At 35.9% G+C, this 13,601-nt stretch overlaps 1 protein-coding gene across 1 annotated transcript in view; it reads left to right on the top strand.

The window, feature by feature from the left end:
- RBM45 (RNA binding motif protein 45) overlaps positions 1 to 13,165 on the top strand; it is a 17,079-nt gene extending 3,914 nt beyond the window's left edge. The window contains exons 3-12 of the mRNA XM_009333199.1: positions 12 to 298; positions 1,454 to 1,576; positions 1,706 to 1,832; positions 3,363 to 3,473; positions 3,821 to 4,000; positions 4,952 to 5,081; positions 6,354 to 6,450; positions 6,796 to 6,962; positions 8,375 to 8,571; positions 12,812 to 13,165. Coding sequence (XP_009331474.1) covers positions 12 to 298; positions 1,454 to 1,576; positions 1,706 to 1,832; positions 3,363 to 3,473; positions 3,821 to 4,000; positions 4,952 to 5,081; positions 6,354 to 6,450; positions 6,796 to 6,962; positions 8,375 to 8,567 — 1,415 coding nt within the window. The 3' untranslated portion in view covers positions 8,568 to 8,571; positions 12,812 to 13,165. The remainder of the gene's footprint in view (positions 1 to 11; positions 299 to 1,453; positions 1,577 to 1,705; positions 1,833 to 3,362; positions 3,474 to 3,820; positions 4,001 to 4,951; positions 5,082 to 6,353; positions 6,451 to 6,795; positions 6,963 to 8,374; positions 8,572 to 12,811) is intronic.
- The last annotated feature ends 436 nt before the right edge of the window (positions 13,166 to 13,601 follow it).

Raw genomic sequence — 13,601 nt, 5'->3', positions numbered from 1 at the left:
GCGGGTTGAAGGTGGTGTTGGCCTATGCGGCGCAGCGGGAAGCCCCTCAGCGGGGTGCGGGCTGTGGGGGCGGCCGGTGGCGGAGGCCCGCCTGGAGCAGCCCTGGAAAACCCGCAGCGAGCTGGCCGCCTCGCTTAGCGGCAGGCAGCGAGCCGCCCGGGAGAGCGCCAAACCCGCTCCTTGTGGCCTTCTCTCCACACGTACAGGTGCTGACGTTGTCACCCTTTCGGGTCAAAGTCGGGGCGGTTTCGGGCTGCGGGGCTTGCGGGCTTGGCGGTGCTCTTCAGGAGGAGCTGCAGTGAGTACCACCCTTGCCTGAAGTTCCCACGTGTGGCGTAAGCTGCAACAGGCCTGGAGGAAATGCAGTACCTGGAAACTAGCTTTTCCTTTCTTTTTAACCTTGAGGGAATCTCTGTGAAATATTTTAAGACAGTATATTTTAAGTGTTGTAAGCAAGATCAACGTGGATAAATAGAACTGGTTTTGCAAGTATATTTTATATTGGTTTTCTATCTTGTGCGCAGTTCTTTCAAAACAATTATGTTTTGGTTTTTTTACCTACGGAGCTCACTGGCAGCTTTCAACCTCTTGAATTGTTTTCATATTACCCAAGTACTGAGAAGATATGAATGACTTTGAACAGTGGAAGAAGATTCCGTGTGTTTCATTTGAAAAAGCAATTGAGTCAGTAAAATCTTTTCTGAAGAACTTGTCATTAGAAGCCAGAAGATCAGAGTTCTATTCCTTACTCCCCTGCATGACTGTTAGAAAAATAATTTAAGAGCTCTGTGAAATCAGTTGCTGCTTTTGCATAAGAGGCCTACTTTGAAGGTTGTCTGTATTTTTCTTATTTGGTTGTTTTGGGTTTGTTTGCTTTTTTGTGGGTTTTTTTTTGCCTGCTTGTCTTCTGGGGTGCACTTCTGAGATTAAATTAATTTCATTAATTAAAAAGGATTTTAACAGTTACAGATGTGAGAAGTTACGATCCTTCATCGAGCACTAGACCTGCAGACTTTGGCCCAACTGAGCAGTGAACTGCAGTAGCAAGGCTTTAATAAGCTGCTAGGCTTGTTTGTTTGCTTGCTTGCTTGCTTATTTTCTGTTACTACTGCTATACTAGGCCTGTTGCAGTAATGCCTTTTTTGCTACCTCACATGCTATCTGTGACATTGGCAGTGCTGCTGAATCAGGCTTTGATATTCCTGACCATTCTTCATTATCCCCAGTGAGAACTTCTGCTGGCCTCTGTCCTGTTCGGGGTGTATTGTATTTGTAGGTCTTTTGTCACAGATGCATCTATGATCAGAGATGTTCTTTTTTTCCATATTAGGAAAGCTAGCTTATGTGAAAGATAAATACAAAGACTTGTTAAAACAAACTGTTTTTCTTGCTTTTTGATATGTGGTTAAGACCCTTTCTCCAGTAATTAATGTCTGTGTAATTATTTCACTAGGTATTTATTGCACAGTCAAGAGCTTCTGGAAGCCACCGAGATGTTGAAGATGAGGAGCTTACACGAATCTTTGTTATGATACCAAAATCCTATACAGAGGAAGATCTGCGAGAGAAGTTTAAGGTACTGATTTTGCTATTTGTTAATTGTTATTTTAAATTGCCTTTGTCCTAATTTATCAGAGGGCTTAACGCATGGAACTTTAATGCATTTTCAAATATTGTAAATTAACATGCTTTTTAATTGTTCTAGATGTATGGAGACATTGAATATTGCAGCATTATTAAAAACAAGACTACTGGAGAAAGTAAAGGTTTGGGCTATGTGAGGTATTTAAAACCATCGCAAGCTGCCCGAGCAATTGAAGAGTGTGATCGAAGTAAGAATCTGACTGAGTTCTTTCAAGTTTTTCACAATAAGTGTGTATCATCATTCATGTACTTTTAACTTCTAGTTTTGTTTGCAGGTAAATTATTTATGATGTAAACGCATCTTGAGACAAAGTTCTATTGCACATAAAAAATAGTATTATTAACATTCATTGAGTACAGTCACCTGATTACATACTTGCAGTTTGGACCTGCAAGAAAGATCAGTGAAAAGAGTTTGGAAACGATACAGAGTTTTCTTTCATGTGTTATTGTTGGCCTGTAATGTAGGCTTCATATACAGGGAAACCTCATTTTAATGTATCCCTGGGAATATGCATTTTTAACAAAATATATTTGATATAAGATGAACTTATATATAAAAATACATTTAATAATCCATAGGGATTCTGTTGTGATTATGTTTATGTAAGAACAAATTCATCCTAACTGAAGTTTGGGGGGGTTTTTCGTTTGTTTTCATTTAATGTCATGGTTAATCTGTTACAGAATGAAAGACTTTGTATGCTTTATGACCAACCATTTGTCATTTATGCTCTGGTACCAAAAAGGTGTTAATGAATTTGAGTGAGTCTGGTGGAAGGCCACCAAGGTGGTCAGGGACTGAAGCATGTGACTTATGAGGAGAGGATGGAAGGAGCTGGGCTTGCTCATCCAGGAGAAGAAAGGCTTTTGGGGAAACCTAACAGCAGCCTTCCAGTCCAACCTCCTGTTCAATGTTCGCTTAATCACAAATACGAAACAACTTGGTGTGTGGGTGTGGTTGTTTTTTTGTTATTCTTGTGTGGGTTTTTTCTTTTCCTCCAGGAATACATGTGGTGGTTCTATATCACATCTATCACAAGTGGTTCTACAAAAATATTTGTGACAATTCTTGCATAGGAATATGAGTCTGAGGTTACTTAGCAGTTAAACTGCTAAGTTAAACTTTATTTCCTTCTTGCTGTGAGGTTAAAATGAAATTAGTTGGATAGCCTGAGAGTAATTTATTTCATAAAACCAAAACCTAGATCGGTGCAAAACATATGTAAACTGCTGTTACAGCATGGAAGTTCAGGTGATCGCCTCTGGAGCACCTCTGAATCCTGCCAAATATCACAGAATGGTCAAAGTTGGAACGGGCCTCTGGAGGTTGTCTTGCCCAACCCCTCTGCTCAAGCAGGGTCACCTGGGCACTGTGGTTGCCCAGGGCCACGTCCAGATGGCTTTTGAATATCTCCAGGGACGGACACTCCATGACCTCTCTGGGCAACCTGTACCAGGGCACAGTCATTCTCACAGCAAGTAGGCTCTGTTGTGCTTAACTTGTGACTAGGAGTAGTTCTAGGTGGAAGTTCTTAACTGTCACACAGTTATTATGGCAGACTTCAAGAGTTATAGATTAGTTATTTTCCTAAAGCCAGCACTTACTGGGTTTTCTGAATAATATGCTTCTAAATACAGTACTTGGAGAATGCAGATCCAGTCAGATAATTCAGGTGTGCTGAGGTGTTGCTATAATGTGTGGTTGTTTCTTTCAGGCTACAGGGCCATTTTGGCTGAACCTAAAAATAAGTCATCTGAGTCTTTTGAACATGATTATTATAGTAATAACACGAGGCAAGAACCAAGAGGAAATACACTTCCGTTTTGTAAGTCGCAGCTTTTAATACTAAAAATGATTTGTAGTCTTGAGTATAGTCACAAAGTAAGAATGCAGCTTGGAAGAAGGGAAGCTAACGGAGACTTAGGTCAACACTTAAATAGTAGATTGGATGTTGGAGTTAGAAATGAAATGCCTGGCTTGTTTCTATATTTTTATGGCTCATTTTGCTCTAGTTGGTTGATTATTTTGTGACCTGCATTGGTGAAATAAACACGTTACCTTTAGTATATAATTGACTTAGATTACTTTTAAAAGTTGAATGAAAAACATGAATGAAATGAAAGCATGCTAGTGTGATGACTCGAATTATTTATTTTTATGTTGATTCTTGAGGTGGGCAGCCAGAGTTTTGTAGTTTTGAAAAAAATGAGAGCAGAATTCAAGAGTCGGTCTCCAAACGTCTGTCAGTGGTATCGCGGCTTCCCTTTATCCAAGAGCAGCTGTTTGCCCTCTTTGATCTAGTCCCAGGACTGGAATATTGTGATGTTCAGCGAGATCCTCATACCAACAGTGGTAAGTAAACGCACAAAAAGATTTTTTTTTTTTTTTTTTCCTTTCTATGCAGGGAATGCCTTTTAATTGTACTTCAATTCATTTGTATTGCAAAATACAGTACACTTTTTGGAAAGAATTAATGTATTATGTATCAATGGTTGCTGCTATCACTGATGCATAAACCCCAAAATTCAGTTTTGTTTGAACCCATGTTTACAGATAGCCTTAAATACCTTCATTTTCAGATAATAGAATCTCAAGAAGGACAGACTCAAAACCATGAGAAGTGGTTTTTGGCCAAATTAAGTTAATAGTTTTGGGCAGAGTAAATGGAGAAAGTTTCAGAAATTATTAGACAGCTAGTTTAAATGTTGTCTAAACGGATCTTTTGAGTTTTCATCTTGAAATGGGGGTGGTGGTGGTGTGTCTGTGTATAGAAGCTGACGTTAGTAAACTGGATTAAATCATTCCAAAACAAATCATGTTTTGTACTGGAAGGAATGTTTTGGTTTCAGTCTTCCGGTTGTTTTGCTGTTGCTGAGAAAAATGTGGAAGAGGTCTCTTCTCCAAGAAGCTTGAAATGGAAATGGTTCAGAGAGTTAAAATGTAACTTTACAGTACTTGAGATTCACTGTTGGTGGGATAATTGCATTTTAAAATGAAACTGTATATGTTTTTGTTTCTAATTCAGGGTTAGGGAAGAAGACATATTTTAACTTGTGTTGCTTTGTTACCAGCTTTTCAAGTTAGCATAAATATAGCTGATCTGTCACTAGTTAATTCCACTGAAGTTTTCTTCACAAATACTACTGATGTTGCTATTAAGTAACAGAATGCTTGGTAAAAAGACTGAAGAATTTTGTATCATCCATGACTAATGTGCAGTTTAATCATATTGCTTTATGTGACTGTAGTTTGTTCTTAGGATTTACTCATACCATACTGAAACTGTGTGCACTGTATTTGTAGGGTATGCTGTGATTCAGTACAGTACTGCTGCGTCAGCTATATATGCCAAGTATAAATTACACGGTTTTGAGTATCCTCCTGGAAATCGATTAACTGTCATTTTCCTAGAAGATGGGAGTGATAGCTCAGAGTAAGTACCAACACATAGAGATAGAAAGTTGTAAGTTGTGTTCTGGAGAGCAAAACTTAAAATAAATGAATTTTTAACATAAGAAGTAACAGCAATGTCACTGTGATCTTGTTTCATACTTGTAGATAGTATTTTCTGAAACTTAGGTGTGTTGGGGTTTTTTTGAATGGTTTAGAATAACCCTTTTGAAACTTACTAGTCTTTGATAAAGAAAAGGTTAAAATACATACTCTTAAGATACACTGGAAAATCTTGGATTTGGCAAGAATCTTTGTAAATGTCTCTAATATGTAACAAGGCTGGAATGTGTTTGAGTTTTTTGTACTAAAACCAGATTTATCTACTTGATCTCTTGGTTGTGTTTGCAGTACTGCAAATAGTAGCCCTGTGAAGCACATATATAGCGTAAAACTGTTGGGTGCTGAAGATCTGATATCCCCACTGTATGGGGATCGTCAGGTTTTACTTTGACCATCTCTAATCTGTTCCTGTGACTTGAATGCCCATTACAAGTTGGGGCAGCTTAGGTACACTCCTGCAGTGAATATTTTGGCTTAGTTTCATCCTAAAGCAATCTAGTTCGTGTTAAACCTATTCTGGGATATGAATGAGGACAATAAGGAGGGACAATGGGGAGATTCACTTCAGAAGTGCATGCCTGATCTAAACTAAAAAAAACCCAACTCATTGCAACCATCCTTCTTCCAAACAATTTCCTTCATTCTTCAATAGTTTCTACTATTTCATGGGCCTACGACATGGGCTATGAATCTATGCAAAAAGTGCAATTGCTTTTTCTTATTCCGCAACAGAACAAAGAACAATTACTGGAAAATGAGAGCTGGAAGTAAACTTTCTGTGATAATATTATGAATTGAATCTCCATCTCTTTATTGAAACAGGTGAAATTTTTCTGTCTGTTCTGCCTTTTAGGCACCTTTCACTAAATGTAGTGGGCTCTGTAGAGTGTTTGTTTTTTTTTTTTTTTTTTACTTTTCCCCCCTAGAGTATTAAAAAAAGCAAAGAAGAGTTTTGTATCTCTATATGTAGAAATGTATGAGTGTTTTCAGTGAGTTGCAGCTAGCATGCATACTTTCAGATCATGTCTAGAGTGTCATGAAAGCCTGAGTTGATTTTCCTTATCTACATGAGTTTACAGATTTCCAGAGATACTTTCAGATGTGCATTAAAACTTATTTTCTCTTGCTGAATTTAAGATTACTGTAACTTAGCTCTTTCTTTAAAATAGTTTATTACCACTTCTGCTTGCAGCCTCATCAGAAAAATGGCAACACAGCTGGTAACAGCACATGTGTCATCAGTGTTGCGGAATAACAATGCAGTTGTTCAACAGTATAGGACACCTCCTGTAAGTTAATATAATGGATACCATTAATATTATTCTGAATTGTTTTAAGAAACTTCATATATGTCAATAAAGAACACTGCTCACTTTCTTCTGTAACTGTTTTAGATGCTACATTTTTAAGATGTGCCTGTGGTTGGTTTGTACATTTTTATTCCCTGTAAAGGTGTCTAACCTTACTTGGCTTTATTGTCCAATTTAATGAAATAACCAAAGTAAACAAATTAAGATGAGAACTGGTAGAGCCTGTTTATGTCCTGTGATAGGAACAAAAATTGTAAATAAGGTAAAATGACTTCCCCCCCTCCCATCAGTTAACTTATACTTGCGTTTTTTCCCCTGTTTCAGCAGGCATTTGGAGGAACTTCTGGCTCACAGTTACTTCAGCCCCAAACAGATGCCATACTTCCACCACACAAAAAAAAAGTTCCACCTGACACTTCTGTGAAGGAAAGGCTTTTCATACTCTTTCATCCCCATCCTTTACCTGTAAATGTATTGGAGGATGTGTTTTGGTAAGACGCCATTTACAAATAAGCGTTCTCTAACCAAAAAAATAACCATGAAATATTTAAAATAAATAAAAAGATTGTCATCATGAAAACTCTTTCCAGAAAAGACAGTGCACAGTGATCAATAAGTAATAAGTGATCAATAGGTAACAGTTGCTTTTTGAACCAAGTGTGTAATGGAATTCACCTTGAAGCATAGATGCAATGTCATCAGTACAGCAGCTTTATTATTGATTAACATAATCTGAAGTAAAATGCCTAGTCTCTTAATGTTTTTTAACCAAAAAATGTGGTACTTCCAGTTCTTACAGCCTAATTTATTTGGCATTTCCTTGTACATATTTCTATAAGGAATTTAAGTGTTTTGATAAATTTCCACAGTAATTTAGGGGAGTAAGTGTAGGGAGGTTTTTTTTCTGATATATCCTGAGACATTTTGATGGCTTGTGTCTTATTGACACTATTTCAACTGTCCTTTCACACTATCTCCCTATGAGGAGCAAAGACTTGAGAGGCAATTTTTGCCATCTTTAAAACAAAGCTATAGTTCAGCTGTTCTCCAGTATTTTATATTATTTATCTTTAGTATACTCTTGAAGAAAAAGACCTTTCCCTTTTCTAATAGCTGGCATTTTCAATAAATCTTTGGAAAGCCAAAATATTTTCAAAGCACTAGGAGAAGAAAAGAAACAATATGCACTTGTGTGGAATTTAAAACTGTACCTATTTGATATACTGAATTTTCTTAATCAGATGCTGTAGAAGAAAAAGGCTATGCACCCTAGTCTTGACACTTGTATAACTTCGCTATGAAGCAAGCAGACTTTATTTATTTTTTTAAACGTTTTTTTTTTTTTAAGGAACTGTCTAGGAATCTCCTGAGGACTTGGAAAAGTTTTTCCGTAAAGCTTTAGCGCTTGCTTTCTGAGTCATTTCAGTGAGACCTTTTCAAGATGAATCGCAACTGAGCAGGTTCATTTAAGTGAGATGCAAGTTTAGCCTCTGAATTATCTGCTGGTTTGTGTGTGCGCTTTTTGGTTGGTTTGGGTTTTCTGTTGTTTGGGTTTTGTGGTTTTTTTGAGTGCCATTTAGTGTTTGGGGACTATGGTATTGATTAACTTTACATATTCTTTTAAATAAGAGATAAATCACTGGTGCTTGTGGTTCTATTGTAATAGTCCATGGAAAATATTGCCTACAAACTTTTGGTTTTGTTTCTATTTCTGCCTGGAATTCTAGAGAAGGGAATATGAAAACTGGGAGTTTTGGAAGAGGGCAGCACAAGAAAATACAGCGTACATATGAGAATATATTTTTTGCAGCTACCAAATCATATATACTTCAGATTGGATAATAGGTGTCTATGTTGCAGCAAAACCTGTAAATTATCTTTTTTTTTTCTTTTCCTCCCCCAGTCGTTTTGGACACTTGATAAAAGTTTACCTTGTGGCTGGAAAAAATGTGGGCTATGCAAAATTTGCAGACAGAGCAAGTGCCAGTGATGCCATAACTACATTACACGGCAAGATTGTGAATGGTGTCAGACTTAAAGTAAGGTTGGCAGACTCACCTACAGAAGAATCTAACAAACGTCAGAGAACTTATTGAGCAGGTGAGTACCCCGTCTGAGCTGTTACTTAAACTGAAGTTCAACTACTTGAAATAGTGATAGGCAAAATATTTTGAAGTTAGATATGATTATGTAATGATAAACTTTCAAGTTATTAGTTAAAAATAGATTTAAATTTAATTTGTGATATGTGTGTGTATACATGTATATATGGTTGTGTGCATGCTTATATATGCACATGTACACTTTATTTTAGTGAAAATCTATTTTTATAATTTTTGAACAAATATGAGCCAGTTGATTAACATCAATCTAGATGTTCATAGAAATACTTTATGTACATAAAAGTATCAGTTAACATTGAAAAGAGTATGCAAAAAATAAACAATGGAACTGAGATCAGCTTGTGTGTGTCTGTCTTTCATTAAAAACACATGCCCTCACAATGGTGTTGGATAAAGATGCAGAGTTTAGTCCTTGAAGGGCAGAGGAGGGAAGGGGTAAATAAAAAAGGACATGGGAAGGACAGAGTAGGTTGCCAGGTGAAACCGAAGGTTTGGGGTATTTGGGTCATCTGGATTCTCAGAAATCAGGTGTAGCTGGAATGTGTGATAGTGGACCAAATAATATTGCAGAGCCTGTTGTGGTGGGATTGAGGTGTATGCTTAAGATAATTAGTTTGAGAATGTATTAGTTGATGCTTATGGCCTGTGAAAGCTGGCTGACCTCCTAGAGAGGTCTTATAGAGTTCAGGGACCAAAATTCACTTGTTCTTTTAAAAAATTGGTTTGATTCAAATTATAACAAAAACTTTTTTAAAAATTTTTTTTTTTTTTAACCTTAGGGCTATTACCAGAAGAGAAATATAGTTGGGGGAGGAAAGGCTAAGCCCTGTTTTCTACAAAATAACTCCAAATATTACTGTAGCTTCCAAATAATTTCAGTAGCCATATCTTTATAGGGGACATACAGTTTTGCTTTAACTCATTCAGAAAACATCACATGAAATGCTGACTCTCTTCGCATCAATATTTTACTTCTAAGCTTCACTCCTACCATTCTTTGTGTAGATACTCTTTGTGACCCGGGAGTTACAAAGACCAAAAGAGATTTTGCCCACAGTGTTCTCTTCCTTCTTTTTTCCTAAGGACTTTCTTCTTGTTCTTTTGATAAGCAGCAGTTACTAAAGGTGGCCTTAGTCTTTGTACACAACTTGCTTTTTAAAAAAACTTGGATTTCTAGTATTCTTTTCCGGCATTGAATTGTAACTAAAACTGATTTGAAACTTTTTTAATCAGCAGCTCTGGTGAATGCAATTCTAAGTAACTTGTACCCATGCTCTTATCTTTGTACAAAGGTTTTGTTTGTTTTTAATGTGACTTTTACTTCCAATAATAAAAGGCCGGCCTCTTGGTCACTAAATGATGATGTAAAGTGTAATGTAATACCAGGTATGCCTTGACTACTTTTTACTAGAAAAGTGTAGGTACAATATGCATCCAAAATCAGAAAGATGATTTATCCTTACTTTTTCTTTCTTTGTTTTTAAGAAAGATAAGAGTGAGAAGACTGGGAGGTTCTCTTCTGTTTGTCAGTCTAAAACTGTTTTTTTTTTTTTTATTCACACACACAGGTGTGCATGCATACACAGGCACACATCTTTCCAGTGTGATTTTTTTTTTTTTTTTTTTGAGAAGATTCTTTAAGGTCTCCAGCTTACAAAAGGTGCAGTTGGTCACCAAATGGGAATTTCAAAAGGCTAAAACTTACTTCATGTTTCAAATTATGTTCAAAAGTTCTAATATATGCCTATTACTGACTATTTAGAAACCTGAACTCCCTTATAAGGTGAGGGTAAGACATAAACATTTGCTGTTGTGCCATTTTACCTAATTAGAAAACTGGAGAAATTAGGTCATATTTGAAGAATAATCTTTTTACACATGCAAAATTACAGCAGAGCTCTTTGTCCTTTCCTAGTTTTTTGCATTTCTGTAAATTTTCAAATAATAAAGAGTACTAGTTTTAGTTTCTTCGAAGACAAACACCCTAAAGCTGTCCTGGACAGATTACCTGTAATTCTGGTGCAAATGTCTGCTGAATATTTCCCCTCTCTTTAGCCTCTCATCTGCTGTGTCCGTGCAATAACACAGGTAGAAGAGCTTTCTAAATTTACTCTGTTGCATCTTGTTACATCCTGTACATCACATTCTTGATTCTGAGTCTCTTAGCAGCTTGTCTTAGCATCTCTCTCTTCTTAGCATAGACAGACAAAATCACTTGCTCTTTTTTGTCTTTTAGCCAGTTTCTCAAATTCAGATGAAATGGTACATAAAAAGAAAGATTCCATCTGTGCTCCTTTTTGAAAGGGCTTTCCCATTTAAATCAAGCTTACCATTATGTGACTCTGCATTGGACTGACTGGCAAACAAGTTCAGTAGTTTAGAGGCCTATATTTTGCTTTCAGTTAAAGCTTTAAATTGTGCATGTGAAAGGGGTTGGAATTCTCTCTCCCTCCGAAATAGTACTTTTTTTTTTTTGAAGATGTGAGAATAACTTTTCTTTTTAAATTTTAGCTGGAGGAAATAATCTTCTTAGCTAAAACTTCTGTGAGTTTTCACTTAAGGAAGTCATCGCCTCTTTAGAAAAGATTTTTTTTTTTTAAGTCCTGTTGTATTGCTTGCCTCTTATCTCTAACAAGGTGACTGGATTTTTGCAATAGTCCTTTCTATACAAGGTTCTGTGATTAAAATTGGTGTTAAGATGTGTGAATTCAATAAAATCTATATGAAAATAAATGTAATTCAATTGACTAATTAAATTTAAATAAAATATTTATTATTTCAATGCAGTTTTTATCTGACTCTTTGAAGTTTTTTCCCCAATAATATTTTTCTCATGTAAATCATCTTTTTTTTTAATATAACTTACAAAATAGTTTCTTAAAAATGTTTTATGGTAACGGTATGCCACTGATAATGCTCTTGTGATGTAAACTTCTGATCATAAGAACAGTCTACTATCTTACAACAACAATTTTGTTTATCAGGAGAATTTGAGTACATGTGTATTAATATTCTAAGCTAATCCATCTAATGAATTTTGCAGGCTCTGACTCTCCTACAAGTCAATGAAAATTCAATTGTTTATATGAGTAGTTAAAAGTAGCAGAGAAAATAATGGAAATACAGACCAATAAGGTTCTCTTAACTGCTTTAAGTTCTAATGTAAGTTGTTTGGGTTTTCTTTTGGGGGGTGTGTGTGTGAGGTTCTCCCCTCTTATGCTAAGTTGGTTGAAATAATTAATAATTAATGGTTGAAATAATCACTTTTCACCGACTCAAAGCAAGATGGTTTAGGCTTGAGAAGACAACTACAGTGTCTACTTCTAGGCAGTTGCTAAAAGCAGAAGCTCTCTTAATGTTCTTGGCGTTGACCAGCTTGTGCTCTCTAGTCAGGTTTTTGCATTGCTTTGAGTATTTCATGAGAACCTCACTGCAATTGTCTGATGCCTGTCGTGTAAATTATATCACTCAAAAATAGAAGAGGAAGGAAAGAATTTGGTATCTTTCAGAAGAATGTCAAACAAAAAATCCAAACCCCCAAACCCACCCCAAACATTTTTCACAAAACAGAGCTTCTGACTAGCACTATATTAGAAATGCAGAACACGTATATCTAGGGCCGGATTCTGTGGCTCTTAATAATCATTGCTGATTGGCTTTAACCCACAGCAAATGGATTTGTTGCATTTTTCCCCTTCTGAAAATGTTTGGTGGTGTTCTTAAATAATTATTTAGTTACTTACAAAGTTGAAAAACACTTATTCTGTCATGAAATACTTGGTTATTGTTGTCTTTTGTTATCCTTGTCCTGAAAAAGTCCTGCATCACTGATTTGATTTGCATTCTTTTTTAGTTAAACTTCAGGATTTTAATAAAGTTTTCACATGTATGTTTATAATGTTCTGTTTCTGTGCAAAAATGTTTTAAAAAAAGGTAATTGTATCATGGTTGAAATATCTCCAGAATAAAAAAGTTAACTATATTTTGTATCAACAGTATACTGCAGAAAAATTGCTGGCTTTCACACACTGCTCAGAAAAAGAGGTGGTACTTTAAATGCGAGAGAAGCATATATAAAATTTTAATATTATTCTTCTAAATATATTAAAAGCCTTATTTATATGCTGTTGTGATTGTTATGTTTTCTAATATATGTATTTTAAAATAGGTATGTTGCTTTTTGATACTATTTTTGTACTTGTGTTTTTTTTCTACAGAAACTAAATAATGACATGACCCTCAGCTGACTGACTGACTGACTGAAAACGTGACTAGACATGGTTCCTGTGGACAGTGACAGCTTTTTTTTTTAATTGTTACTTAGTTGATCTTCTCTCTCTCTCTCTCTCTCTCTCTCTCTCTCTCTCTGGTACTCTCGGGTTTTAAAAATGCAGACATGCAGTTTTGAAAATTATCTAGGCGTTAAAAACTGTAAAGTGGTGGTTGTTCTTGTAGTAGTCTATAATCTTGTATTATAGAAATACCTCTCGTGTTTAACAGAATTCTTCCTCTAAGATGGAAATTACAATGATGGGGGAAATAAAGGAGTCAGCATTTTGTGGCTTGACTGGTTAATTGATAATGATTCAGACTATAACTGTTAAAATAGAAGACATTTCTCATGATCCAAATTACACTGAAAACTGAAGTACAGCAGTAAATTAAAAGAAAATGAAATAACTGTTTCAAAAACTGCTAGCAAACCTGACAGTATTAAGCTAGATTTAAGAAAATAACTGTAAGCGAGAAAATTATTCAAGTACATTCTTAAATATTTTGTTGATTTGGGCCAAAAGTATTCATTATGCTTTGTATGCTGTTTAGTGAAAAGGACATTTGACTGCGGGTCAGACTACCAGAGCTGCTTACATTTATCCTTTCTTATCCTCAGGTCTTCTGGTTATAACTGTGGGGAAAGTATGGAGTCTAGGAGTGGGTTTTTTTTTCTGTTTTTGAGGAGTTGGAGTTTTTTTGGTCTCTTGTTTTTTGAGGTTTTTTTAAGAAGCT

This window comes from Pygoscelis adeliae, unplaced genomic scaffold (assembly GCF_000699105.1).
Source record: "Pygoscelis adeliae isolate BGI_AS28 unplaced genomic scaffold, ASM69910v1 Scaffold160, whole genome shotgun sequence".
NCBI lineage: Eukaryota > Metazoa > Chordata > Aves > Sphenisciformes > Spheniscidae > Pygoscelis > Pygoscelis adeliae.
This window is presented reverse-complemented; position numbering and strand designations above follow the sequence as displayed.